The sequence below is a fragment of the Chelonia mydas genome, chromosome 3 (assembly GCF_015237465.2).
Source record: "Chelonia mydas isolate rCheMyd1 chromosome 3, rCheMyd1.pri.v2, whole genome shotgun sequence".
In the NCBI taxonomy this organism is placed as follows: Eukaryota; Metazoa; Chordata; order Testudines; family Cheloniidae; genus Chelonia; species Chelonia mydas.
In genome coordinates, this window is record NC_057851.1 from 96,046,377 (window position 1) to 96,073,299 (window position 26,923).

General features: G+C 43.2%; 1 protein-coding gene across 6 annotated transcripts in view; it reads left to right on the plus strand.

Annotated features, from left to right (window-relative positions):
• The window catches only part of L3MBTL3 (L3MBTL histone methyl-lysine binding protein 3), a 140,802-nt gene extending 114,074 nt beyond the window's left edge, over positions 1–26,728 (plus strand). For all 6 annotated transcript variants that reach the window (XM_043542885.1, XM_037894779.2, XM_027823206.3 and 3 more), the window contains 5 exons: positions 5,636–5,800; positions 12,444–12,535; positions 19,170–19,333; positions 19,655–19,717; positions 24,865–26,728. In XM_043542885.1, coding sequence (XP_043398820.1) covers positions 5,636–5,800; positions 12,444–12,535; positions 19,170–19,333; positions 19,655–19,717; positions 24,865–25,008 — 628 coding nt within the window. In that variant the 3' untranslated portion in view covers positions 25,009–26,728. The remainder of the gene's footprint in view (positions 1–5,635; positions 5,801–12,443; positions 12,536–19,169; positions 19,334–19,654; positions 19,718–24,864) is intronic.
• The last annotated feature ends 195 nt before the right edge of the window (positions 26,729–26,923 follow it).

The window sequence follows — 26,923 nt, forward strand, 5'->3', positions numbered from 1 at the left end:
TGCCACAAATTCAGCCTTGTACGAAAAAGGACAGGGAGGCTAGACTAAGGGCTATCCTGATAAAAGCCGCACTTAGGCTGGCGTTGGAGCCAAGCTAGTCGGACTTGGCATCGAGCACCTTGGCGTCGGTGTGAAGTGCTCCTCTGGCAACACGTTTCTCGGCACCGTTTAACATCTCTGGTACTGAGAAAGAAGCACAAGAAACATGGTCCGAGAGGGGATGCGTCCTGGAACCAGGAAAGGACAAGCAAGCAGAGTGTGACCCCTGTCAGGCCATTCCCGCTCCACTTGCAGCACCTTGTTCGCAGGTGCCATTGAGTCTGGTGCGGGACCATCCACCGACAGTGGGGGAATATTGTGGTGCCAGTGGGATTAAGGTGCCGTCCACCTTGGAGGCCTTTGTGTCGTCCAAGGACCTGATGACACTCCAGGTTCTGCTGACCCTGATGGGGCAACTACCATTGCCGACGAGAGCATCGAGCAGAAGGGAACAGGTTACCCAGAGCTGCTATCCAGCACTAGGTCTTCTGGTACCGATCAGGGAAAACCGGTCCTACCGTCATCGGTGGAGACTTCTTGGACCCTCAGCAGCAGCCGGCAGAAGCAGGGGTACCAGCCCGCACTCCATTGTGGTCTCAAGATGACTCATCCGCTGAGTTGGAGGTGGAGCCCTGCACACAAACAAGAGGCCGTCAGTAGTACTTAACTTACATCCCACTGGTTCTCAGCACGGGTGCCACCCCAGCACCTGGCAGGTCCAATGGCCATTTTGGAATCTGTGGGGTTTTTCCCCCGGTACCAGGACTGCCTTCCAGCTGTTCATACTCGGTGGTGTCCAAGAGAAGGACTCCCACGCCATCCAGCACCTCACCCAGACTCTGGTATCGAGCTCAGTACTGACACTCAGGATTTAGGCCTGTGTGCTGTGATCGGTACAGAAGAGGAGGAGGAAGGCCCCCCACCAGTACACGTCTCTTCCTCCTCCCCAGACAAAGCTGTCTTGGGACCGAACAGCTTGGTGTCACAGGACAACTTTAGAGGTCACAGGAACTATTGAAAATTGTGGCTTCTAACCTGGGGCTAGAGGTGGAGGTTCTTAAAGAGTCCTCACATAGCCTCATTGACATTTTGGCTGCCGCGGGCCCATCAAAAGTGGCCCTACCCCTCAATTACGTCGTTACGGGTCCAGTCGGGTCACTATGGCAGACCCCATCCTCTCTGCCTCCCACCTCAAAGAGAGCAGGGAAAAGGTACTACATTCCTGCCAAGGGATATGAATACCTGAATCCCCACCCCCTTCCTGGGTCCCTTGTGGTCACAGTGGCCAAAGAGAGACAGACAAGGGCAGGTAGGCACAACCCCCAAGCAAAAGGACTTTAAAAAGCTAGATCTGTTCGGTAGAAAGATTTATTCTATGGGTGGCTAACAGGTTTGCATCTCCAACCAGCAGGGCTTGCTTGGGGAAGTATGATGATAACATTTGGGATTCCATGGCAAAGTTTAAGGACTCGTTGTCACAGGACTCCAAGCAAAAGTTCTCTGCTGTTATGGAGGAAGGGAAGACCATAGCCAGGGCCTCCTTCCAAGCAGCCCTAGCCGCAGCTGATGTGGCAGCCAGAACGATGGCTTCGGCTGAGGTAATGAGGAGGTGCTCCTGCTTCCAGTCTTCAGGGCTGCCACCTGAGCAGTCCATCCAAGATTTTCCCTTTGAGGGAACTTCCCTCTTCTCTGAGCAGACGGTCTCAAAACTCCATGGTCCAAAAGATTCCAGGCCTACCCTCAGCTCCCTGGGCCTCTACTCCCGGCACCTTCAAGGAAGCATTTCAGACCTCAACAGCCGATCCGCTTCTCAACTCTGCTGCCTTGCCAGGACCCATTTCAAAACGGAGCAGGGGTTACAAGCACAGGCAACTGCACCCCTGCACCTCATCCTCACTACCGTATTCACAGATACCCGGGAGGCCCCAAACAGAACTTTTGAAGGGGCACCCGAGGGCATTATATCAGTTCCCTTACCGGATCTTGCCCCCTTTTTGTTTTCAGACCAACTCTCCCACTTCAGCCTGTCATGGTCCCTCATCTCGGACCACTGGGTACTGAGTACAGTGGAGGAAGGTTACACTCTTCAGTTTTCTTCCCTCCCTTACACCCTCCCCCCCATCCCTGTCCCTCTTAGGAACAACTTCTAGTCCAGGAGGTTCTAGTCCTATTCCTGCAGGTAGAGGCTGTGGAGGAGGTGCCTCAGAATTTGAGAGGGAAAGGGATTTACTCCCGCTGTTTCCTAATACCGAAAGCCAAAGGGGGTGGGGTTGGGGGGGGAAGCTTCGACCCATCCTAGACATGCGTTGCCTCAACAGTTACCTCAAGAAACTGAGTTTCCACATGGTCTCCCTGGTCTCTATTATTCCCTCCCTGGTTCCAGTAGACTGGTATGCCACCCTCAACTTGAAAGATGCCTATTTCCACATCTCCATCTTCCGGGGCCACAGAAGATTCCTCAAATTTATTGTAAACCAGACCTGTTGCCAGTTCACCATCCTCCCCTTTGGCCTGTCGGTAGCCCCTCGGGTTTTCAAAAAATGCATGCCAGTGATGGCGACCTTCCTCAAAAGCCACAGCGTTCAAGTCTGTCCTTACTTTGATGACTGGCTGTGATCAAGGGCTGGTCCGAGGCTCAGGTGAAAGCTAGCATCAGCCTGGTCCAGCCACTTTCCGTGCCCTGGGCCTATTGATAAATGAGCAAAAGTCGAATCTCATCCCCTCCAGAGGATAGAGGTTATTGGAATGGTGCTCGATTCTACCTGGGCCAGAGCCTTCCTCCCAGAGTCTCGGTTCCAAACAATGTCGGCTTTGATATCCTTGACCTTTGATATCCTTGACCACCTGGTCACAACAGTCCATTTTTGCCTCAAACTTTTGGGTCACATGGCTGCGTGCATTTATGTAGTATGGCACACAAGACTACATCTCAGGCCCCTTCAAGCTTGGCTGGCTTATGTGTAGTCACTGAACCATCACCACTTGGAATGGGTGCTTATAATCCCTATCCTGGTCCTTGTCTCTCTCGACTGGTGGAGAGATCTCCGTTCAGTATGTGCTGGCGTTAACTTTGTTACCCCCCAATCTTCCATATCCCTAATTTCAGATGCATCCAGTTTGGGCGGGGCTCACCTCAAGCACCTCAGGAACTGTGGTCCCAGGAAGAGTTCTCCTTGCACATAAACGTCAGCTAGCTCAGAGCCGTCTGCTTAATTTGCCAAGTGTTCCTACCCCAGATCACGGGCAAAGTTGTACGAGTGTTCACGGACAACGTGGCAGCCATGTTTTACATCAACAGACAGGAAGGAGTGTGCTCGTCTACCCTGTGTCAAGAGGCCATTCGCCTGTGCGACTTCTGCATGAAACACTCCTTCCACCTCGAAGCTTCCCATCTTCCGCAAGCCTGGAACGCTTTGGCAGATCACCTCAGCAGATCTTTCTCTTCTCACCATGAGTAATCTGTTCACTCAGAGGAGACCAGATCCATCTTCCAGAGGTGAGGATCTCCCCTCTAGACCTGTTCACAACCAAACAGAACAGGAAAAGCCATCAGTTTTGCTCACTGCAGTCATAGCCCTGGCTCTCTCTCAGATGCCTTCCTATTTCCATGGACAGAACTCCTGTTCTATGTGTTTTCTCACATTCTTCTGGTGCACAAGGTCCTTCTGAAAGTCAAGCGAGACCAAGCAAGGGTCATCCTTATAGCCTTAGCATGGCCGTGACAGCACTGCTTTGACACATTGCTGGATCTGTCAGTAGGACCCCTGCTGCCACTCCTGACCCTCCCGGAATTGATCTTGCAAGATCACATGTTTATTCCATTTGAACCTCAGGACTCTCCACCTGACCACATTAAATCTCCATGGTTGAACCCGGCGGAGCAGGCCTCTTCAGAACAAGTCCGTCAGGTCTTGCTAGGTAGTAGGAAACTGTCCACTAGAGTGATTTATCTAGCCAAGAGAAAGCGTTTCTCTGTGTGGTCTTCCCAGTGAGGATTCTTACCAATTCAGTCACCCTTCCAGTCCGTGCTGGAATACTTGCTCCATCTGAAACACCAGGGCCTAGCCCTTTCATCTCTGAAAGTGCATCTGGTGGCTGTCTCAGCCCTCCAGTGGACAGTAGGTTGGTCTTCTCACACAAAGTGTCCATCTGCTTCCTCAAGGAATTAGAGACTTTACCCTCAAATTTGCAAACCTATCCCACCATAGGACCTAAACCTGGTCCTGGCAAAACTCACGGGCTCTCCCCCTTTAAGCCGCTGGCATTGTGCCATCAGTCGTATCTCTCCTGGAAGGTTGCCTTCCTGGTAGCAATTACCTTGGCCAGGAGGGTCTCAGAAATCAGGGCCCTTACTTTGGAACCCCCATATAAAGTGTTCTGTAAGGACATGGTTCAACTGCGCCCCACCCAGCGTTCCTCCCACAGGTGGTCTCACAGTTTCATAGTAATCAGGCTATTCAGGGTGTGGGGCTGTCCGGGTCCTTATACCGGCGCCTGATGATGGGGCACTAGAGGTCGCTAGCGCTGATCTGACAGATATCACTGAGGAAGAAATCTCTGGTGACGGTGCACACTGCGCACACACACCTAACGTGGAATGGACATGAGCAAGACCTCTCAAAGAACAAGCGTTTTGGAAAGGTTAATAACCATTTTTTATTAGAAGCACTGGGGAGAAAATGGTTGTGGTGGCAAGGGGCTGGTCATATGTTTGTTTTCAACAGTTTCAGGTTTTTACACCAAAATCAATTGCAAACACCTAGAGTGCGGGGGGGTGGGTGTGTGTGTGTGCAGTATTTCTAAGGGCTACATTTGAGTGGAATGTGCTAATGGTGACTTCTTTTGCACTCCAGAATTTCACCTAGTATAATGCCCTTGAATTTTGAATATGTAGTATTTTAAATGCTGTTTTCATGGAGAAGCCCCACTTTACGGTTACAAACAAAGAGGGTGTTCAGCTATTAAAGGTTCACTGTCTGGTTAAATTATCCCCAGATTGTAGGATTGTGCTAATGTATTAGAACTAGAAAGTGAAATTGACAACAAACTGACTAGTTCCATTGGTGCCTACAGTAACTTCACTTCAATGGGAATAGTATCAGGCCCTAATCTATTTTGATTGTCCAAGACACAGCAATGCATACATTTTTTTTAAAGCAAAAATGGAAAGAAATTTTAAAGTTCTTTTGTATTACTGTTATACTGGTAGGCTTTTCAAAAGCACTCAGTGCTGGGCAAACTCTACTCCCATTGAAGTCAGTGGGAGTTCTACCTGTGACTATACGGTAAATTTACACAGCATTTCAGAGCAAGTGGCAGTGAGCCTCCAAGCCCAGGTCGACAGACTTGAGCTAGGAGGACTGGTGCTAGTGCTCTAAAAATAGCTATATATCTACTGCTTTGAAGTTGTGGCTGGAGCTGAACTTTTGTCAGTTTGTAAAGTTTTGTTAGTAGCAGGGAAGGAAATTTTATTTTTCTTTAAATATATGATTTCTTGCTGTATCAATATTTCTTTAATTACAGCAATGAATCTTCAACCACATAGAAAATAAACTGACAGCTCAGATTTCAAAACTTTATCAATTTGTTTTAATAGTGACAGAAAATGTCCTAGCCCTGGTCACACTGGTTCAAAATCTTCAGCTCATAATCGATCATCTGGGAAATCTGTGTCAGAGATGACAAAGCAGGAAGATACAGAAAATAAATCTCCTTGCAAAGAACTTCTATTATGTGATGCCAAAGACAAGAAACCTTCTAGGTATGTGTCTTTCAACTACCTTTGAAATATATATTGTTTGGAGACTACGTGTGAAATGCAGCTTGTTACATACATACAGTACAGTGATTTATTAGTGAAATTCCCAGGAAGGCGTGAGGAGACACAAGGAAGCCATGCAGTTGTCTCTAAATTAAAGACTAGAATAAATAGTGTGTCATAATGTATACAGCCAGTGAATAATGCAGACCATAGGGAAAAATGAAGAGATACGTATATTCCTGAACAGGGAAATTATTGACTGTGTAGAGGTGAGGAATTTCGCTGCGTTCTCCTTAAAAATAAATCACGTTTTTAAATGAAAAGTGCTTATTTAACTCACTAAGGTTTTGTATTAATTGTTTGGGCTGAAAGGAGCAAGATGAGTTTAAGCTAGTTTTTAAAACAATCTAAATTTTGACTAGTGTTACAGAAAAGTTGCTATTGTCCGTATATGTGAAATTAAAATGTAAACATATCAATGACTTCATGTGGGTAAAGGAACCTACTCAAGTTAAACTCATTGCAGATTTGAAACCTTATTTTGGTGGCTATTATCCTACACTAGAATGAGCCAGCCTTGCTTAATTCTGTGCATCTTCACGTTATCTCAAACATTCAGAACACCCAAATTATAAGTGGTGATAGTAGCAAATTAGTTGAGATACAGTTCTCTGCCTAGGAATGTTAATCAAATAGAGTAGATATCTCAAAGTAATGTTTAGATTATTGAAGCTTACTGTTTAATTAAGAAGCAGTTCAATCCCCAGAAACTTGGATCTACTCAGTGATTTCTTTAATTAAAGAATCTGCAAATCTACTTTTTGATGTTTACGAATAAAAAAAATTACATAGCAGTAATTGAAAACTTCGAGTAGACGTAGCCATGTATTCCGTGTATTCCACTTAGGTGTGTGCACTCCCAGTGTAAATTTGTATACCAGTTCTTGTAGAGAGGCAGCGCTCGCACCATGTGGCTGTAGCCGCTCCTCTGGCCTGTGGTCTTAACCTCACAACCTCTCAACTAGTTTAGTTTTCTCTTGTTGTAAATAGTTAGTAGTATCCTGAGTGTTAGATTAGCAGTAGTTATGATCATTTAGATTTTCTCGGTGATGCCCTCATGGGGGTTTAAACACTGTTCTTCGTGTGGGGGAACAATTCCCAACTGTGGTCCCAACACATGGTTGCTCACTTTGTCTCAGTGAGGCCCACATTAAAGAGCATTGTGCGATTGCAGATTGTTCTAGAAATTGACTCAAGTGGCTTGGGACCTTTGCCTGAAGCAGCACCTGCGTCGGTACTGAGGCCCTCATCAGGTTGGAGACTGTCGTGGGGTTCTGAGTGTGCTTCCATTTCACATTCTAGAGCAGGCACCTCTCTGAAGAAGCAGAGGAGCCATTCCCTGTCAACTATGCCGAGGAAAGGGTCGTTTTAAGACCAATCGAGACCGCTCAAGGTCTTGGGGTGACTCTTCCACCTCCCCCAGGAAAACTGTGGACTGGCACGGAGTTAGTGCCACCACATGGGGATGGCCTGGATATGTCTATCCCTTCCTTGGTACCAAGTATAGAGGTTAAAAGCCCTGTACCATTTACTCCGGTTTCGGCCCCTGGGCATCTGTTGAGTCCAGTACTGATGAGGGAGATGCCAGCACCAACTGTTTCCATGTCGGCAGGGTACCAGGCAGCTACAGACCTCCTCCACCTTGAGTCCTGACCTCTCCTTTGGTCCAGGACTTTGCCAGGGCTGCATCATCTGTAGTCCCGTTGACTGAACGAGCTGCTGAACATTCAGGTCTCTTGGCACAACACCCCAGTGTTCTTTCTCCACAGGCTGTGGAAGTAGGGCCCGTACAGATCTCCTCAGCACCACTGCAGTCAGCACTACAGATATTACCAGGGCAACTTTCACTATGGCTTTCAACAGAGGCAGCAGTATCACACATTTGTCCAGCCTTTCCCTCCTCCGAGGCAATGGGACTACCCCAGAAAGAAGGATAGGTCCCACAGGAGAAAGCAGTCGGGCTCTGGGTTCAGCCAGTTCTCTTCTGATCTTCCCCAAGCAGCCATTTTGACTCCTTGGTTCAAAGCACTGTTCCAGTTGTTGCTTCTCCCTCCTCATCTCCCTCCTTTGGGGCAGGCTGGCCCACTTTCACAATGCTTGGGACTTGATTGCCATCAACAGCTTGGTCCTAAGCACCATCATTTCAGGTTATGCCATCCAGTTCCTTTCCATCTCTTCTCCCCACCCTCCCTCCCTGTCCCTCTTCAGGGACCGTTTTCGTGAGATATTGCTTCTGAAGCAGGTCTGCTGCCTGTGGGAGCAGTGGAGGAAGTTCCTCTGGAACACCGAGTTCTTGATTTGTGCTCCCAGTACTTTCTTGTACCCAAATCCAAGGCAGGGGTAAGACCCATCCTTGATCTTTGCGACCTCAACAAATATATCAGGTACATGAGATTCAAAATGGTCACTCTATGGACTGTTCTCCCTACGTTGTCTCAGGACAATTGGTTTGTTGTTCTGGAACTTCAGGATACCTACTTTTCATGTGGCAATTTTGCGGAGCCTCAGAAAGTTCCTTTGATTCATCATGGCAGAGCGCCACTTTCAGTGCACAGGGCTTCTATTCAGCCTCTTTTCTTCCCCCTGGGTTTTTACCAAATGCATGGTTATTGTTAGGGTGTATGTCAGGAAGAAGGGAATTCACGTTTTCTCATATCTGGACAACTGGTTACTGATGGGTAGATCCAGAGAGGAAGTTCTTGCTCACATCAGCACCACGTTGCACTTGCTCGACTGTCTGGGTCTCCTCCTAAACACCAGGAAGTCAACTTGGCTCCCACTCAGAAAATCAGATTTATTGGGGCCCTGTTAGATTCCATGACATTGAAAGTGTTTCTGTCAACTGACCGTTTTCAGACAGTTCGCTACCTTTGCCTCAGTTTTCAGCCTCAGCCTTTCACAACAGTTCGGATGTGTCTGAGACTCTTCAGACACATTTCCGCTTGCACCCAGGTGGTCCAATATGCGAAGTTGCGCTTTTGCCCCCTTCAGATGTGTCTCAGGACCATTTACCATCCTGCTCTTTATGAATTAGAGCCTAAATTCATAACTTTGCTAGACACTGAAAATCATGGACTGAATAGAGACACTGGATTTATGGCTTAGTACAACAATCTGTAACCCCCTCCCAGTTGCTTTCCTCCTTATGACTTGGAAAAGTGTTAAACTGCCACTTCACCTTGAATGGTCCCTTGAAATACGTTTTAACTACGTATACTAAACAATCTATTCAGATCTTGTATTTAGTCGTGACACTTTGAGTTAGGCTATGTCTACACTACGGACCTTACTATGGCACAGCTGTACTGCTGCAGCTGCACCACTGTAAGGTCTCCCATGGAGCCACTCTATGCCAGTGGGAGACAACTCTTCTGCCGGCATAATTAAACCACCCCAAACAAGCAGTAGTATCTCTGTCGATGGGAGAGCATTTCTGTCTGTGGACATAGCTGTCGACACTGGCACTTTTGTTGGTGAATCTTATGTCAGTCAGGGGTGTATTTTTCCATATCCCAACCACAAAAGTTTTACCAACAAAAGGGCTAGTGTAGACAAAGCCTTAGTTTCCCAGACCTGAAGAAGAGGTCTGTGTAAGCTCGAGAATGTGACTCTCTCACCAACAGAAGCTGGTCTAATAAAAGGCATTACCTCACCCACTTTTGTATCCATAATATGCTGGCACTAACACAGCTACAACACTGCATATTTATGGTACCTCAGATAACTCTTTTGGTTCAAGAATTGACACATTTCCAGTCTGTGAAATCAGAAAACAAAATTACTTTATGGTGAGAGTATTTTGAAAGGAAATGAAATTGTAATGGAAGTAATCAATCAACTTTGTTGCAGGTACTAGGCATATAATCTTTAAACTTCCATGCAAAGTTTGGATTAGTAGAGTCAATAAAAGGTTAATCCATTTCCTGAAAATAGATACTGTAGATTTTCCATAGAAAATAATAGGAAAAATGAAGTGATACTTTTATCAGTAATAGTCAAGATTTTTTATAATCCCAAATATGATTCTTCACGATCAACACTGCTGCCTAAAAGAGTACCTCTGTGAAATTTCTGTTTAAACTGAAATTGCGTTTGTGAAATACAGGACAAAGCAAAGAAAAATTACCATAGGGCCTCTTATTTTGATCAACAGTATGCCAACAGAAAATGGAAGAGAATTATATATATGGACAGCACATTCAAATTCTGTTATTGACTCTATTTTTTAATAAGTGGAAAATATATCATAACTCAAACACCTTGAAACATACAGAGTACAAAAATTAAGATAAAACATAAGAAGAAAATTGATCCCAGCTATTTTTAGCTAGTATAATAAAAGGTAAATTAAGTATCTGGTTATAATTCCAGGTCATTAAAGATTTTTCTTATAAAATGTAGGCAGCAAGTACAATATTGACAATACATAAAGGTGTTTTTAATTTTATAAGAAGCAATTATGGCCTGATGCAAGTCTTTCAGAAATCAGTGGAGAGACTTTGACTTCAGTGGGAGTTGGATCAAGCCCTTAATGAGCATGATACAGTAACACTAATTAATTGCAAACAAACAAAAGCTCACTCTTAACCTATTAGAAGGATACAATCATGTACAGAGGTAAAAGATAATTGCCTCAAACAGAATAGTCACGGCCAAGATCTTCAAAAGTAGGAGTCTTAGATTTAGCCTTCTCAATTCATACATAGGTTCCTAAATCAGTGGCCTGATTTTCAAATGTGGTGAGTCCCCACTGAATGCCACAGGATTATTTTTCAGTTTAACAGAGGAAAGAGGGCCATTGTGCCCTAACTCTGAGTATACAATAGACTTTTATCAAGATACCTGTTAAAGGACTGTGTAAAGCTCAAAACAGTTTAGCACAAAGCTGAGGAGGTTTCCAAGCTCTCTGGCATCCTATTATAGATCACCTAGTGCCCTCAGATTTTCCCAAAGTGTTTCCATTAGAGATTTTCAGACTTTCTCTCTTTCCCTTCCTCCTAGACATCCATATTTTTAAAAAAATGTTAGAACATTCAGTTATTTGCATCTTTCAACATCTGCAATTTTTTTCCCCTTGGAACAACCTGGAATGATCAAGAGATTAAAACTGAAGATAGATAAATGTGCTGGCAGGATTGGATCCAAAAGCATATTTTAAGAAATTGGGCAATTATAATTTTAAGGTAGATTTATAGCACTTCCACAGTTGCAAAGGAAACCTAACATAAGTAGTCAGCTATGAAAGTATTTACAATTAAGAAACATGAACACTCAAATTTGAGAATTAAATGGAGCCAATTTGCAAAATAAATCTGATATTCTTTAACTGTAATGCATTTAACCAAACTGGATAAAGCCCACTATATGGATATTTCTACTAAAATGGCTTTCTGAGAAATAGCTAAAAGTTGGTATGTACTTTGTCACTATGAGGTTCCAGTGTTAACAACCATGGAGATAAATGGGGAAGTCATGTATTTCCCAGAGCTTTCATTTTGTGTGTACAGTCCGTGTACTGCCTCAGTTTATATTCATAAGGCATTCTCTGCACATAGGGTTAGAAACCAAATTTTTATATAAATAAAAGCTTGAAACTACAGCAACTCTTTACATTTGTGCCAAAGCATGGAATTCCTGCTGTACATATTTGCATTGCGCTTCGCTATAATGCCTCTAGTTATTTTGTGTACTAATATAGCATAAGGCATAGATTCTCTAGTCCCTAAATTCCTTGTACCATTTTTTTTCAGTGTATCAAGTGCAACACTGCTGATGTCAGTGAAGTTGTGCCCATCTGCCTGTAGTCTAATTTAAGCCCAAAATATTTATATGTATTTTAAAAATAGCTTCTGAGGCCAGGTCTACACTACAAAGTTTTGTCAGCATAGTTATGTCAGTCAGGGATTGGGAGGCGGGGGGTAGGAGAAACCACACCCCCTAGCCAGTATAGCTCTGCTGGCAAAACCCCCAATCTGTACACAGCTATGCCAATACTAGGGTGCTTCTGTCAGCATAGCTAGCGCCATTCAAGGAGGTTGAATTGTTATGCCAACAGAAAAACTCCTTTTATTAGCATAAGTTGCATTTACACAAGGGGGTTCTACCAATATAACTAAACCAATGAAGGTATACCAGGAAAGCATTTATTGTGTAGACAAGGCCTATGATAAGACAAAGGGTTCCATCTGTTTGTCATTGAGCAACTTTCCTTTGCGTAGGAGGTGGTGCAACACCAACCTAATAATTGCATTGCCTGCCAATTCTCTGTACCTATATTAATTTGAATGTTTTGCATTGTGGAATCTTAGATCAGATTTAAAGCTTTGAACACAACAAACTTACATATGTGAGTTTTAGCTACATCCTTTTTGAGTCTCCATTTCAGAGTTTGGACAGTAGGAACTATTACACATCTCCATCAATGGGAGTATAGACCCTTTAAAACCTTTTGGTGCACTTTATGGTTATAGTATAGTGTTCTTTGTGTAAGTAGCAGGGACTGTCATATAGTTAATAAGGACATTTGTCATATTTAAAAGGTTTAATGTAAGTTAATAAAACCTGAATACCTTGTTTTCCCCAGAGGAGGACAGCAAGCTAAGGACTGTGCTAAGAAGGAAGAGTGTGAAGAAGAGGAGACAGAAAATGAGCTGTCAACTTTAAATGAAACTAGAGGTAACATAGCAGTATTTTTATCTCTGGCACTAAGATCTTCAATATAAAAGCTAAATTATTTGTGTGCTACTACTTTGTGATTCGGTTTATAGGTCAAATTCACTGTTGATATAAGGAGGCACAATTCCATTGACTTCAGTGAGTTGTGCCCTTTTATGCCAGCAGCATATTTGACGCCTCTGTTTTTTGTCTTCTTGTGGTCAGGGAAGATTGTGCCTAGCACTTTATCACAGCTGTCAAAATGAGCTCTGAATTGAATACGGGCATACAAAGTCTCATTTTAAGATTATTTTTCTCCACTGAGTTTGCAAATAGCTGATTACCCATGCTGAGTTGTATACGTGTAAAATATATCCACCAAAAAAATATACTCCACCAAAAAAACTACACTGAAAGAATATTAAGGATGCAAAGTGAAGCACTTCAGAATCAGGGTTCACCAAAGTTAAGGTTCCCCACACAGCCTCAAAGGGACCTAAGAGAAGGAAATGGGCACCTAATTCTCATTGGCTTTCAATTGAAGTTGGGCCCCAAATCTAGTTATGCCCCTTTGAAAATTCCAGTCATAGTCCTTACTTGCATGATTACTTAACATTATTTCATACCTCATCCTTCTGGTAGGTTGGACAGTGCACCAATGAGGAATGAGGCAGCTGTTCATTTTTTATTTCTGTTCTCATTGTTCAGAGTGCGTACATGAAATAAGGCAGTGTTCCTTTGGACACCGTCTCAGTTACTATACATCCCCCTCCATCGATTCTGACCTTGCACCAGCTTTACACTGGTATAATTCCATTTACTTCAGTAAAGTTACTGCTGATTTACACTGGTAGAAGTCAGAGAAGAAGTCATCCTATCCATTGAGGGCCTAAATGTTAAATTACTTCAATAGATTTACTCTGGATTACACAGTAGCAATTGTAAATGGATTACAGGCCAAAAGAAGATAGGTATTGACTCCATGGGGGCTTTGGGGCTGGAGCACCCAGGGGGGAAAAATGGTGGGTGCTAAGCACCCACTGGCAGCCCCATATCAGCTCCCCCCAGCGCCTCCTGCCTGCCGGTGGGCCCCGGAGATCAGCGCCACCCCCTCCATCCCTGTGCCTCCCACCCACCGGGATCAGCTGTTTTGTGGTGGGCAGGAGGTTCTAGAGGGGAAGGGAGAGAAGCAAGGAGGCGGAACTGGGCAGGAAGAGGTGGGAGAGAGGTGGGGCCTTGGCAGAAGGGGTGGATTGGGGGTGGGGCCTGGGCAGAGCCAGGAGTCAAGCACCCCCCGGCACTTTGGAAAGTCAGCACCTTGGAAGACACAGATCTGCAGGACAACAGTCTCATTCACTCCACACCACAACTTTAGTCACTGTTTGCTGTCTAAACTGCTCGTTCTCAAATATCATGTGGAAAGAGGCAGTTAGTGTGAATTAGCAAGGGTCAGCCTTAGCTTGTCAGATGAAAGGGTGTCTTTTCCATCAGCTTAAAGAAATAAAGATAATGTCTGCTCCATCATAAAAAACTGAGATACTCTTAAAAAAAATACTGATTTCTGAAATATTTTCATAGTGTTGCGCTCTTAGAGGTGCAGTAAAGAACTCGCAGCGTAGGGGTGGGGGAGCCAAGTTGACATTAAGCCACTTTTGCACTTCAGGGCCCATGCATTAATGTAGACAGCCCTACGGATGTATCTAAATTATAGCAGCCCCACAGGTTCCCCTCTGGGCTGCTGTATTGCCGAGAATCTCCACAGTGTTGATGCTGAAACCCTTCTCCTGACATGCATGCCCCTTTTGTATCCAGTGGCATGCCTCCTGCCCCAGAGCTTGCAATTGGAGTCCTTGGACGGGCAGCCTTATGGCAATCTGCCATAATGCCTATGTGGAGGAATCCTCCCGTGGCCAGAGCTAGGGATTTTAGAGTGCTGTGAAGGCTCTGGAGCACCAATGAGGATCTTGCCAATGTATTTGCATTTGCAGCACAATGCTAATTAATGCTTAAATCCCAAATCAAGATCTTAAATAAAGGTGGTTTGGTAATTAATTATTGCTAGACTAATTGGCAGAGCACAAGACAGAACCCGTAGTACTTTTTCTGAGTCCTTGGTTAATTTCAACAAAGTGAAACAAAGGGGCTTGACAGGGTCTGAATTTATTTTCTAACTAATTAAGACTCTTCAAAAAATGTCATTAAATGTGTTAATGGCCAAGGACTGAATTTTAAACCACAGAAATTACATCACTGCTTCATGATAACTACTTTTCACCTATGCTTATTTCTTGCTACTACTGTTTGTTGGACTGAAACTCATTTACTTACATGTTCATATTTTCAAAAGTGTAGCTCCTTTGTTGTTGGGGTTTTGTTCTGGCCTGAGCCCAGAAATCTGCACAGCAATGAAACAGCCCTGCAGCCTGAGACCCTGCAAGTGCAAGTCAGCTGGCACAGACCAGACCTGGGGTTTTGTTTGCTGGATAGACATACCCTGAGGATCCCACTGCTAGAGCTGTGTGGAGGGTGTAAGTTCTGTTTTGCAAAAGGATTTTGAGATTTCACAATTTGGCTTCATTCTGAAGTGGTGCAAACACAAAAATTTTAAAATTAGCTGTGAAGGGAAATTGGGGCGGGGGGGGAGAGTCATTTAAGGTCATGCTATATGTTTTGTTTTAATTTTGACTTTTTTATTATATATATATATATAATATAAATTAATCATTCAAAGCGGAAAGTCCATTTAAAAAATTGAAACATTTTGTTCCGGAAATGTTGAAATGGGACATTTTTACATTGAACTTTTTTTTCTGTTTTTTTTTTCCCTAAAGAAAATGCCAACAAAATCTATTTGAGTTCGCAGAGTACTTCATTTTTGACAGAACTGCATGTTCCAGTGGAATATGGTTCTGTGGAAGTTTCTACGACCAGCTCTACTTACCACTTTGGAGAATTTTCTATAGAGGATTCTGCAGAATTAGATTTGTAAAGTGAAGACACGATTACTTAACCTCTATATTTAATTACTTAATCTATTTTTCACCTTCTTCTTTTATTTGTATGATGATGTGGCATTATTTACTAAAAAATTCCCAGATAGGGAGTAGGTATCTGAGTGTTATAACGACACTTCTTGATGGAGTAACAGGGGTATGTGAGTTTGTGCTGACCTAGAAACTGAAATCTCAACCTATAATAAAACTAGAGCCCCAATCTCCAGAATCTGATATTTTTTTTTATTAACAAAATTATGTTTCAAAGTCTCATGGTTGTAGAGAGAACCAGAGTGTAAATTGACTGAATGCCATCTGCCTGCTTCTGCAGAAATCCTGAAACAGTAGCTCTGAGAGGTGTGACCTACACCATTCATCTCAACCAGAGCCCGGCGGACTCTGCAGTTCTCTGGCTGTGTAATCTGGCATTTTCCCAAGCTGCTGTGAAATTCACCATTTGGCTGCAGCCAGGCACCCAGCGTGTTGTTTACTTTCTCTACTCTGCCATGATGACACCTGCCTACAGCAGCCTATATTCTCCAGCTTTCCCCACAAGAGGCAGTTAATTTGATTGCAGCACATGCTCCCTGCACTGTTCAATGGAGCTAGTCAGCAGGGGGCTGAGAAACAAGAACTGGAATCCAAGGAATGGAGGGGACAGAAGTGTAGGCTAGCTAGCTAGGTGACCCAGAGAACAACGCAGCAGCTGAGACCAGATGAGTTTGTCCTCTACACATTCTGTACGTTCACCACTTGTTCTAGATTTTCATCTCTCTCATCCTACTTTTGATGATTCTTAGTCACTCAGTTGGAGGACTGGTTACCAAATCACCTTGCAAGAGTTTGTGACTGAATCTTCCTTTTCCCCAAATTTCTCAGCTTTGAACAATTCCCTTACAAGGCAAGTTTGTCATAATATTTCTTACCAACTTAAAATAGAAAGCTAGTAAAAACACTGCATAAAAGCAGAATGTGTATACTGTGGATACAGGGCTCAAAATAGATGTCTTATTGACCACTAGATTACAGACAGCTAGAGATACTGGGCGTAATTCAGAGGTGAGTCTGCCTAAGGAACGCTAGAGAGAATGTAAATTGGAGTCTACACCCTCAAAGTGCATGTTACAGCACTTTAGACTCCCTTAGGTTTAGGGCTTCTCTTCATGGTAAATGGAACCAAAATAACTACATTGGTTGCAATTCACACCTTCAGTTAGGTTGGTTCCAACACTGCGTAGACAAATTCTACCTTACCTGGATTTACACTGACTAGTATGTAATTTACACTTACTGTCACCTATAAGTGTGGCCCCCAGAGTCTGAGTGCAAGGGGAATCCAAGCTAGTTTATTTTATATGCCAAGGGATTCGGGGAAAAGTCTGTAGCAATCAGGCCATCTTCAGCCTCCGTGGTGTGTGAGGTACATCTTAAATTCAAACATTGATAAGGGAATTTGAATATAAGAGAAATAAAACAGCAGCAAATCTATGGGCCACTCCCAGTAAAACTCAACCTCTAACAAAACAAACTTTTCATTTGTGTTGTTTTTCTCTGCCTGCATTAAACTATAAACTTCGCAAGGAAAGGATCTAGTTTTCTAAGGATTTGTAAAGAGCTATAATACATGTGTAGACACACACATACAAACACATAAAACTACATTAAAAACCTTAAGGTTGCAATGTCAGCCATTGTCCCAGCATCTGGGTTAGGAGAGGCAATGCACTGTGGCAGTCACACAGCTGTGGTACATCAAGGGAAATGAAGTCCAGCAGGGGAGCCCAGCCCAGAGAGAATAGGAACAGGAAGCACCTGAACCACAACTCCCATGAGGCACAGTGTCAGCATTTTAAAATCAATAATTAGTTTTCACTTGTTCACTTTTTCAACACACAAGAAAAAATTCATGGAAAACAGGCATTTTTCATGAAAAAATTAATTGTGTTGAACATTTTCTATCCACTGTTCCTGACAGAAAATTGGGTTTTCGATCAGCTCTACTGCTCAGTATAGAGGAAATTTTGGCAGCAAGCATCTATGAACTTTACTGAGCTTGTGCAAATGGCAATTTTCAGAGTCTTACCACTCTGTAAAATGGGGGTGTGTTTTCATGGAGACCGCAAAAGGCACCTAACTTTAGCACTCTCCCCCTACCAAATCTCAGGTTCCAGCTCCAAAGCCTGGAGGCACTACAGTGCTGGGAAGAATGGTTGGGGGAAGGGGATTAGCATTAGCAAAACTACCTTTTTCCCCATCCTCTGTTTTAGGAACAGCTGAACTGTTTCTGCTGAAACTTTCTGAAACAGCAGACTTTCAGCATGGAAAAAATTCAGCTGGAACAGTTAAAGTTTGACAGTTATAAGCTACTGAAAACAGGCTTTTAATGGGAAGTTTTAGGCAACCTTAATTATCAATGTTGATCTCGCTCTCTCGTTCAGTACAGGTGGTGGTACTGGGAACTCCGCTTTGGAATACTGGAACGAGTCTTAGTTTTGGAGCATGAGTCGATAGAGAATAGTGTAACAACAATGTGAATAACAGAAATATCAGTCAGGAAAGGTGAAAATAGGCTGGAGAGACGATGAAAGATTGCACAGTGTAAGGGAGAATAGTATGCAGAGTGGTAGAGACAAGTGATTACAAAACAGTGTTTAGAGAGGAGGACTGGCGGTATAGTTCACTGTGTGCTACCTTCATTCAAAAAATAATTCTAAATTAGTTTTCCTCAGCAATTGGGAAGTGTTTGGTACCTGAGTTTTTAGCAAGTTTGTTCCCTCTGTGTTTCCTAGTAGAATGCAGATCTCGTTGAAATGAACACTGGTATCTTGATTTCAATTTAAGAATACCATCATTTGAGGCCTGCTCTCCACTTTCTCCTCCCACCCCAGGTGCAGAAACACATTAATAATTGCTATACTTCTCCAGATAGCACAGCACTCTGCAGCTCTGGCTAGCCTCAAAGCTGGGTTGCCTTTGAGGGAGCAAGTACTGAACTGTCCTGGTTTGAGTTATGGATGTTTAATGGAAAATGGACATGAAAAACAAACCTCCAAATGGAGGAATTAAATATGTTTTCCAAATGAAGTATATAACTAAAGAGCAGAACTGCAGGGCCTTTGCAGATATTTATTTTTCTATGAAAAATACTGAGAATAGCTGAAAATTTTTTCTTACTTAAGAGACATAAATGTGGTGTGTCATGGAAATAATAAGCCTGATTCACCAGTTTAATGTTATACCAATGCAGATCTGATTTTAATGAAATTACACCAGTATAAAACTGGAGTAACTAAGGCCTGGTCTGCACATGCAGATTTTGCACCAGCGTAATTATTTTGGTTTGGGGTACGATTTTTTTTTAAACAAAAATAGTTATACTGATGCAACCCTAGTGTGGATGCAGCTGTATCAGTATAAAGGTGTTGTATAGCAGTATAGTTTGTTCCCCCTTCCCATACAGTAATAGCTATATCAGTACAGAGCATCTTTATGCTGATATAAATGTGTCCACCCTAGGGAGATGGCAGCACTTTACACCAGTACAGGTAAAGCAGAACCATTTTTTGTGTGGAGGTACATGTGTCAATAATGATGAGGATGTTTTATCATGACTGATCTTGTTGTTCATTGAGGGATTTAATGCTTATTTGTATTTTTTATAGACATAGAAGAACTCAGCAGCCAGAAGCCTCTTCCTCTGCCAGTTTTCGTGTCTTCCAAGTTCCAAATCCCATGCCTACCCTTGCGCTGGGAACAGCAGAGCAAGCTCCTTCCAAGCGTGGCTGGAATCCCTGCCAGTAAAGTTTCCAAATGGAGTACAGATGAGGTAGGTTTACTTTAGAAGGGCTCGTAGATTCAGTATCACAGCCACAGCATTCTGCTTCTCTTGCTACCAGCTCCTTCAGTGTAAAGTGACATTAGTGGGATGCTTCCACTGATTGTGTCTACTCACTGTAGAGCTATCAGAGCCCTAACTTCACTTCATAACAAGTAAATAAAGAGGCAATACTGAAGATAGCTCCTTTATATACAGATCTATCTCTGACAGGTGAAAAATGTTTATCTTCGCTATTTATCTGCATTTGGGCAAGAGTGTTGGGGGAGAGCCTAGGTTTTTAAAAAACTTGTTGGTATGATTTGGTGGCAGGTTTCTGAATTCATACGGAGTTTACCAGGATGTGAAGAACATGGCAAGGTGTTCAAAGACGAGGTGAGTATGATAAATAAAAAGTTTGAAACGTGTTACATTTCCGTATTTCCCTGCAATCTGTAATGGGCTTGCATTCTGCACTGATAGGGTACGGTTTTTACCTACAGGGTAATTATACACTTAACTTCTGTTACATTCTGTCACAGATTCCCAGGCCAAAAGGGACCATTGTGATCATCTAGTCTGACCTCTTGTATAGCAGAGGCCACAGAACTGCCCCAAAGTAGAAAAACACTCAGTCTTGATTTAAAAATTGCCAGTGATAGAGAATCCACCACAACCCTTGGTGATTGTTCCAACTCTTCCTCAGGCCAGACTTCCATGGTGATCCATGGGAATTTTGCCCCGAGTGCAGACTTCAGGATTTGGAGGTAAACTTCTTTTTTAAAGCACTTAAGAACCATTTTCAAATGCCACTTAAGTGCCTATGTGGCATATGGAAATGAGACTTAGTGTTTTTGAAAAAATTGCTCTTGGTCTCTAGGAAGAGTTTTGTTAAGAAACAGAAAAGGAAAATATGTTGAAAAATAAACTTAACTTCAAATTTAAAAAAAAAATGTAAATGAATGAATCAAAGTGTGCTCACCTGTACAGCAGTACCTCTTTGAGGTCAGTGTGAAATAAGTATTGGGAAGGTTACATGGTTTTGCATGTCATTGAATGGGCAGTAAAATATATAAAAGATAAGACTTGGAGCTTGATTTTCAGCAAAGCCTTGACGAGGTCTCCCTTTTTTTATCCTATTCTATAGTTGTGTTTGCAAATAATTGTGGTTGTAATTTAAGTCACCTAGACAGAGCTGTGACAGAAATGGAACAGCTCTGTAATAAGTCATGTTTATTATATGGGACCTGGTTGCTGGGATGTTTACTGTGTGCATGTTAGTTTAGTTGATTGGAGAGGGAGGAAGCAGCAGGCAAAACAATGGCTCAAGGTAAGCCACCTCTTGGTAAACATTTAAGGGTTGTTAAGAGGCAGTGCCCAAACTAATAAGATTATACTTTTTGATTCCAACCATCTCCTCCTTAGCAAACTGGTTTTGAAAAGCAGAAGCAAACGCTAAGGACTGGCAAGAACAAAGGAGCTCTGGCTGGATGAAAAGGGACTGTCAAGCGTAGGTAGTCGTTCAGGGGCCCCAGACTGACACACATACCTAATATGGGTGTCTGAAGAAGTGAGGGCTGGCTTGCCTACCGTCAAGGGGATATGTGAAAGAGAGAGAGGTGCTCTTACCATTGGTCCATTGGGGGCACCACCACGGACTGTGCTTCGTGTGTGGGCATGTTTACTGAATCGGGGGGTAATGCCGACTTTGTGAATCCCACTGGGGCTTAGACATGATTTTAGGCAGCTCAATGGTGCCAGGACTGAGGCAGTTGTGTGCCTGGCCATGGCCAAAAGTTTAGGTACCTTGGGGACTTTACCAGTGGAAACCTAGACATCCAGGGAGTTTAGGTAGCAGCTAAGCAGGGGTTTTGAGGATCTAAATTTGGACTTAGGCACCTGATTCCCTTTGTTGTTTTAAAATTCTTTTTCTCTAAATGCTTTGGCCTGGATCCACAAAAATACTTAGGTAACTAAGTCCCGTTTTGAGGCTCCACTGCAGTCCACAAAACTCCTGCTGAGCTGCTGCTGAAGCCTGTAGGCACCTCACTCAGAACCTGTTTTTGCAATAAAATTTTCGTAGGCACCTGTGTGTCTGCCCCTGGGCATGCATGCTACTGCCTCCCTCTAGGGCTGGGCTTCCAGACGCATATTTCCTGCCTAAGCTCCCCCACCCCTAAGATGTTTTGTGTGGAGTTAGGAGGCCTCTGAACACACCTACTGCATTGGGCCCCACACACAAAGGATTGCCTATCTTCCCCCCCAGGTCACGGGGATAGGCACCTATGTCTGTCTGAGGGGAAGGGCTTAGGACACACCCCGCGTATCTGCATCTCTCACTGGCTGCCTTGCCTAGCATGCTGGCTTTATGGATCGAATTCAAAGGCGCCTAACTCAGGCTCTGTGGATCTCAGTGTTGTTCCTCTGAGTTTTCTAGGCTCCTAGAAGTTGGGCTTGGCAATGCTGAGCATCACAATGCCCAAGTCCCTCTGTAGATCTGGGCCTTTGTTCCTACTGTTAAAAAATATTTTGGTTTAAGTCATCTGACTGTTCACTATATTCAGCACTGGTCAGAGATGCCTGGAGGGAAGAATCACAGGTGCCAAACCTAGGTGGACCTGCTGGGTAGGCACAGTTGATGCCCGGCCTAGACAAGTGAGAATTGTGAAATTCTGACACCTTCAGGGGTGCTCTCTGAGAGACCAGAAAGGGTCTCTTGTCCTGCAGAGGTGCAGCTGGCACTGTAACCATGACAAGTATGTCAGATATTGCCACAGCATCTTGATGGCTACGTGACCTAAAATTCACTCTGTTGTTTGCACCACAAACATAGACAGCTTGTGCCTCCACATACTGGGGGGGCACAATCTAAAGGGGAGGACATGCGACTGCCCGACGTGTGCCCTCTGCCCAGCTCCCACTGCACTCTCCCTGCCCTACATTATCTTGGGGAGAAAGGGGGGAGTTCTGTCCTTCTCCCACTGCACCTCTCCCCCCACCCCCATGGCATGTTCAGCTGTTCCTGGCAGCTAGCCTGGGCGGGGAGTAGGACCGAGTCGCTTCTCATGTGGCGGAAGCTGGCCACTCTGGCTTGCTGACTCTGTGCAGAGCGGGAGTTGCACAAAGAGAGGCAAACTGGGGAGGCAGCAGCGGTGGTGGGCCACCCCAGACCCCGCTGCTGGGCTGAGTGAGCTGGAAACATGCCGCGGCGGAGTAGGGGACTTTGATCAACTCAGCCCCTATTCCCAGCAGCCTGGCCCAGGCCAGGGGCAGCGTGCCACCAAGCGCCCCAGCCAGGCTCTCTCAGGCAGCCCCTGTGCTGCACAGAGCAGTGACTTTGAGAGACCAGTCCCACCCCTTCTGCTCCCCACCCAGGCCTGGCTGACAGGGACAGAGGCCAAGCGTGCTGGGAGTCAGGCACAGCGGAAGAAAGACAGAGGTCCTTTTCCCTCCCCCCGGCAGCCAAGCAGAAATCTGGGGGGTGGGGGCTGTCACAAATATACAGGGAAGGGTAAACATCTTTAAAATCCTTCCTGGCCAGAGGAAAAAACCCTTTCACCTGTAAAGGGTTAAGAAGCTAAGATAACCTCGCTGGCACCTGACCAAAATGACCAATGAGGAGACAAGATACTTTCAAAGCTGGAGGGGGGAGAAACAAAGGTTCTCTCTCTCTGTGTGATGCTTTTGCCGGGAACAAAAAGGAAGGGAGTCTTAGAACTTAGTAAGTAATCTAGCTAAATATGCATTAGATTCTGTTTTGTTTAAATGGCTGAGAAAATAAGCTGTGCTGAATGGAATATATATTCCTGTTTTTGTGTCTTTTTGTAACTTAAGGTTTAGCCTAGAGGGATTCTCTGTTTTGAATCTGATTACGCTGTAAGGTATTTACCATCCTGATTTTACAGAGGTGATTCTTTTACTTTTTCTTCAATTAAAATTCTTCTTTTAAGAACCTGATTGCTTTTTCATTGTTCTTAAGATCCAAGGGTTTGGGTCTGTGTTCACCTATGCAAATTGGTGAGGATTTTTATCAAGCCTTCCCCAGGAAAGGGGGTGTAGGGTTTGGGGAGGATTTTGGGGGGAAAGACGTTTCCAAGCGGGCTCTTTCTCTGTTATATATCTGTTAGACGTTTGGTGGTGGCAGCAATAAAGTCCAAGGGCAAAAGGTAAAATAGTTTGTACCTTGGGGAAGTTTTAACCTAAGCTGGTAAAAATAAGCTTAGGGGGTTTTCATGCAAGTCCCCACATCTGTACCCTACAGTTCAGAGTGGGGAAGGAACCTTGATAAAAATCCTCACCAATTTGCATAGGTGAACACAGACCCAAACCCTTGGATCTTAAGAACAATGAAAAAGCAATCAGGTTCTTAAAAGAAAAATTTTAATAGAAGAAAAAGTAAAAGAATCACCTCTGTAAAATGAGGATGGTAAATACCTTACAGGGTAATCAGATTCAAAACATAGAGAATCCCTCTAGGCTAAACCTTAAGTTACAAAAAGACACAAAAACAGGAATATATATTCCATTCAGCACAGCTTATTTTCTCAGCCATTTAAACAAAACAGAATCTAGCGCATATCTAGCTAGATTACTTACTAAGTTCTAAGACTCCATTCCTTTTCTGTTCCGGCAAAAGCATCACACAGAGAGAGAGAACTTTTGTTTCTCCCCCCCTCCAGCTTTGAAAATATCTTGTCTCCTCATTGGTCATTTTGGTCAGGTGCCAGCGAGGTTATCCTAGCTTCTTAACCCTTTACGGGTGAAAGGGTTTTTCCTCTGGCCAGGAGGGATTTTAAAGGTGTTTACCCTTCCCTTTATATTCATGACAGGGGCACTTGACCCCACATGGCCTCCCCCCACGCATTGCCTATGACCACAAACAACATAGGCACAAAACTAGAGGTCTGTTGTGGGGGGGCTGAAAATTCAGCCTTTAATGTTCACATTTGTGCTGTCTTCCACTGTTAACCTCCAGCAACATTAGCAGTTTATACAATACTTATTATTTGCATGTATTAAAATGGTAAAGTTAAATAATGGATACTTTTCTTCCAAATATTGTACTGCTGTAAAAAACTTTATCCTTGTTTAAAGCTGATATATCTAAACTTTTAGCCTCTGGGACCAAGTCTGTTGTAATGGGAAAGGAAAGAGCAGCTGGAGAAAGGGGTCTTAGATTATTTGTCTGGGGTGGGAGTTAAATCAGGGAACCTTTCTGTGGAGGTTTGAGGCAAGGAATAGTTGGGAGGTGGATTCAGATATGTGACTAGGCTGAAATCTAGATTCAGAGGACAGAATATTTTTCAAATAGAAACGGGAAATAGGGTCATTAACTTCGGATGTAAACCAAGGACACATTTGCATATAGGGATTTTGAACCAGAAATCCTCTGAATTTTGAATTCAAGCTTCCACTTAAGGCAGTCTGAAATTTTAATTGGCTTACTGGGGATTTCAGTTTAAATTATCTTTAAATATTTAAAGTACCATAGCCTCAGACTTAATAGCTTTCTTTGTGTTTTTCACTCACGTTTTGTTTTAAAGCAAATTGATGGAGAAGCATTTCTACTAATGACCCAAGCAGACATAGTCAAGATAATGAGCATTAAACTGGGACCAGCCCTAAAAATCTTCAATTCCATTCTGATGTTCAAAGCCGCAGAGAAAAACTCACACAATGAACTTTGAGATGAATGGAAATTGTTTAGAAGCCAGTTTTCTCCACTGGAACTCATGTTTTATTCAAAGCACAAAAACTTGCTAGAATTGTCAAGTAAGAACTCTAAGAAAGGAAGAAAAATAAGTCAGCACTGGTGGACTATTTATACCCTTTGAGAGCCAGTACACCTGAACTCTTCTGGAATATGTTTGAGCTTTTAACAAGGTACTGTATAACAACTGCATCAGCTAGTCTTATTTGCCATACTTATGGCGCTAATCCTCTCATGAACTGTTAGTATTTCTAATTTTATCCAGGCATCAAGAAAACCTTCACTAATTATTTATCCTATTATTAAAATTAGGAAAATGTTAATATGATCTAAGAATTCCTGAGTTATATTTCACATATCCACTTTCCTTTTCAGTAGCCTTTACTTCCTATTATCAAAACAAAACTGATTAGCCAAAAATTAGGCTACCAGTAGACAGTTGAAACTGCTATGGCTAATGTTAATTTTGTACCATAGTTTAAAATGCAATGCTTATGCTGCATAAGTAACACTTTGCTACAGTGTATAACTTTACAGTTTATAAAATTGTCGACTTGCTAGTAACAAAAAACATTTGGGGTTGAAATTAGCTTTTTTGATAACTGAATGTTTTTACTTTTGCACGATACAAAAATGTTAAGTGAGTTTTTTCCACCCGCATCTTTAGTGTAACTTACCAAAAGACCAGTAAAGAGATGGCTGCAACTGAAAAATAAAGCTTAACTTCCATAAAATACCTTTGGTCATGCGGCACCATGGCGTTCCTGTCTTTCTACATAGGGGAGCCCACTGTGTTATACAGTACATGAAGGAACATATATATATTGAGGCAAGAAAATAAATAAAAAGGAGAAACATTTGCTAAATGTATATGCTAATCTTTAGTAATTACTACAATAATGGAAAAGAACGGAATGCTGAGACTGGGACTCAGTAAAAGTTTCATGCTCATGAGCCCCTTGAAAGTCACCATGATTCAAGAAAAATCTTGGCAGGTAGAGGAGTGATTACAGAGAGGAAGAAAAGGGATATTCAAAAGGAGTATGGCCCTCACTAGTTAAGGCATAGATTTCACCAGTTCATTAGCAGGACTAACGTGTCCTACAGCAGACTTTTAGGTAAGAGACCCTCCTTGAAGGACTGTTTTAAGAATTTGGCAGGTAAGGTGTTGCACACAGTATATAAATCACAATACAGAACAGATGCACTTTAAGATAGAGAAGGCCTACCTACCTGAAAACTGAGGACTGACCTGGAACATTCCTGGCAAGAATTCTCTTCACAGGAAGAGCGTGACTAGTTGGAGAAGTGTTCCCCATGGAATCTCTTATTCCTAGTCGTGTGTGTGTGTGTGTGGGCGGGGGGGGAATATTCAGCTTTTTAATTCAGAGCAAACAGAACATTTTTATGACACACAAGTCTGGGGAAATCTTCCTCTCATTTTTCCTCATTTCTCTTTCCTGGGATGGAATTCCTTAAAGGTTTTCAAGAGCTCTGTGTGCCACTTGCAGAACAGTTAGGTGACTGGTACCTGCTATAATTCCAAGTAGAACAGTGTCAGTCTGACATAAATTGCATTGCTCTATTAATCTCCTTCCATAGCATTGCATAAATAATATTTTTACATTTTGTTCAAAATTTGTACACTTAAACTGCAATCTTATTGTATCAACAATGCAAATAAAATTTGAATTGGAGAAGCTTGTTATGTTGGTGTACTTCTCAATACTCACATCTGAACTGTTCTGTGTGGATGTTGTTAAAATGAAAGCCTTATTCAATACATTACAAATGCTTTTCCTGTCTTTGCTTTATCTTTAATACAAGGTTAAAAGGATTTTTAATGGTGTTTGTGCCATGGTATTAAGCAGGCTGAGGTCTCTCTGTATACC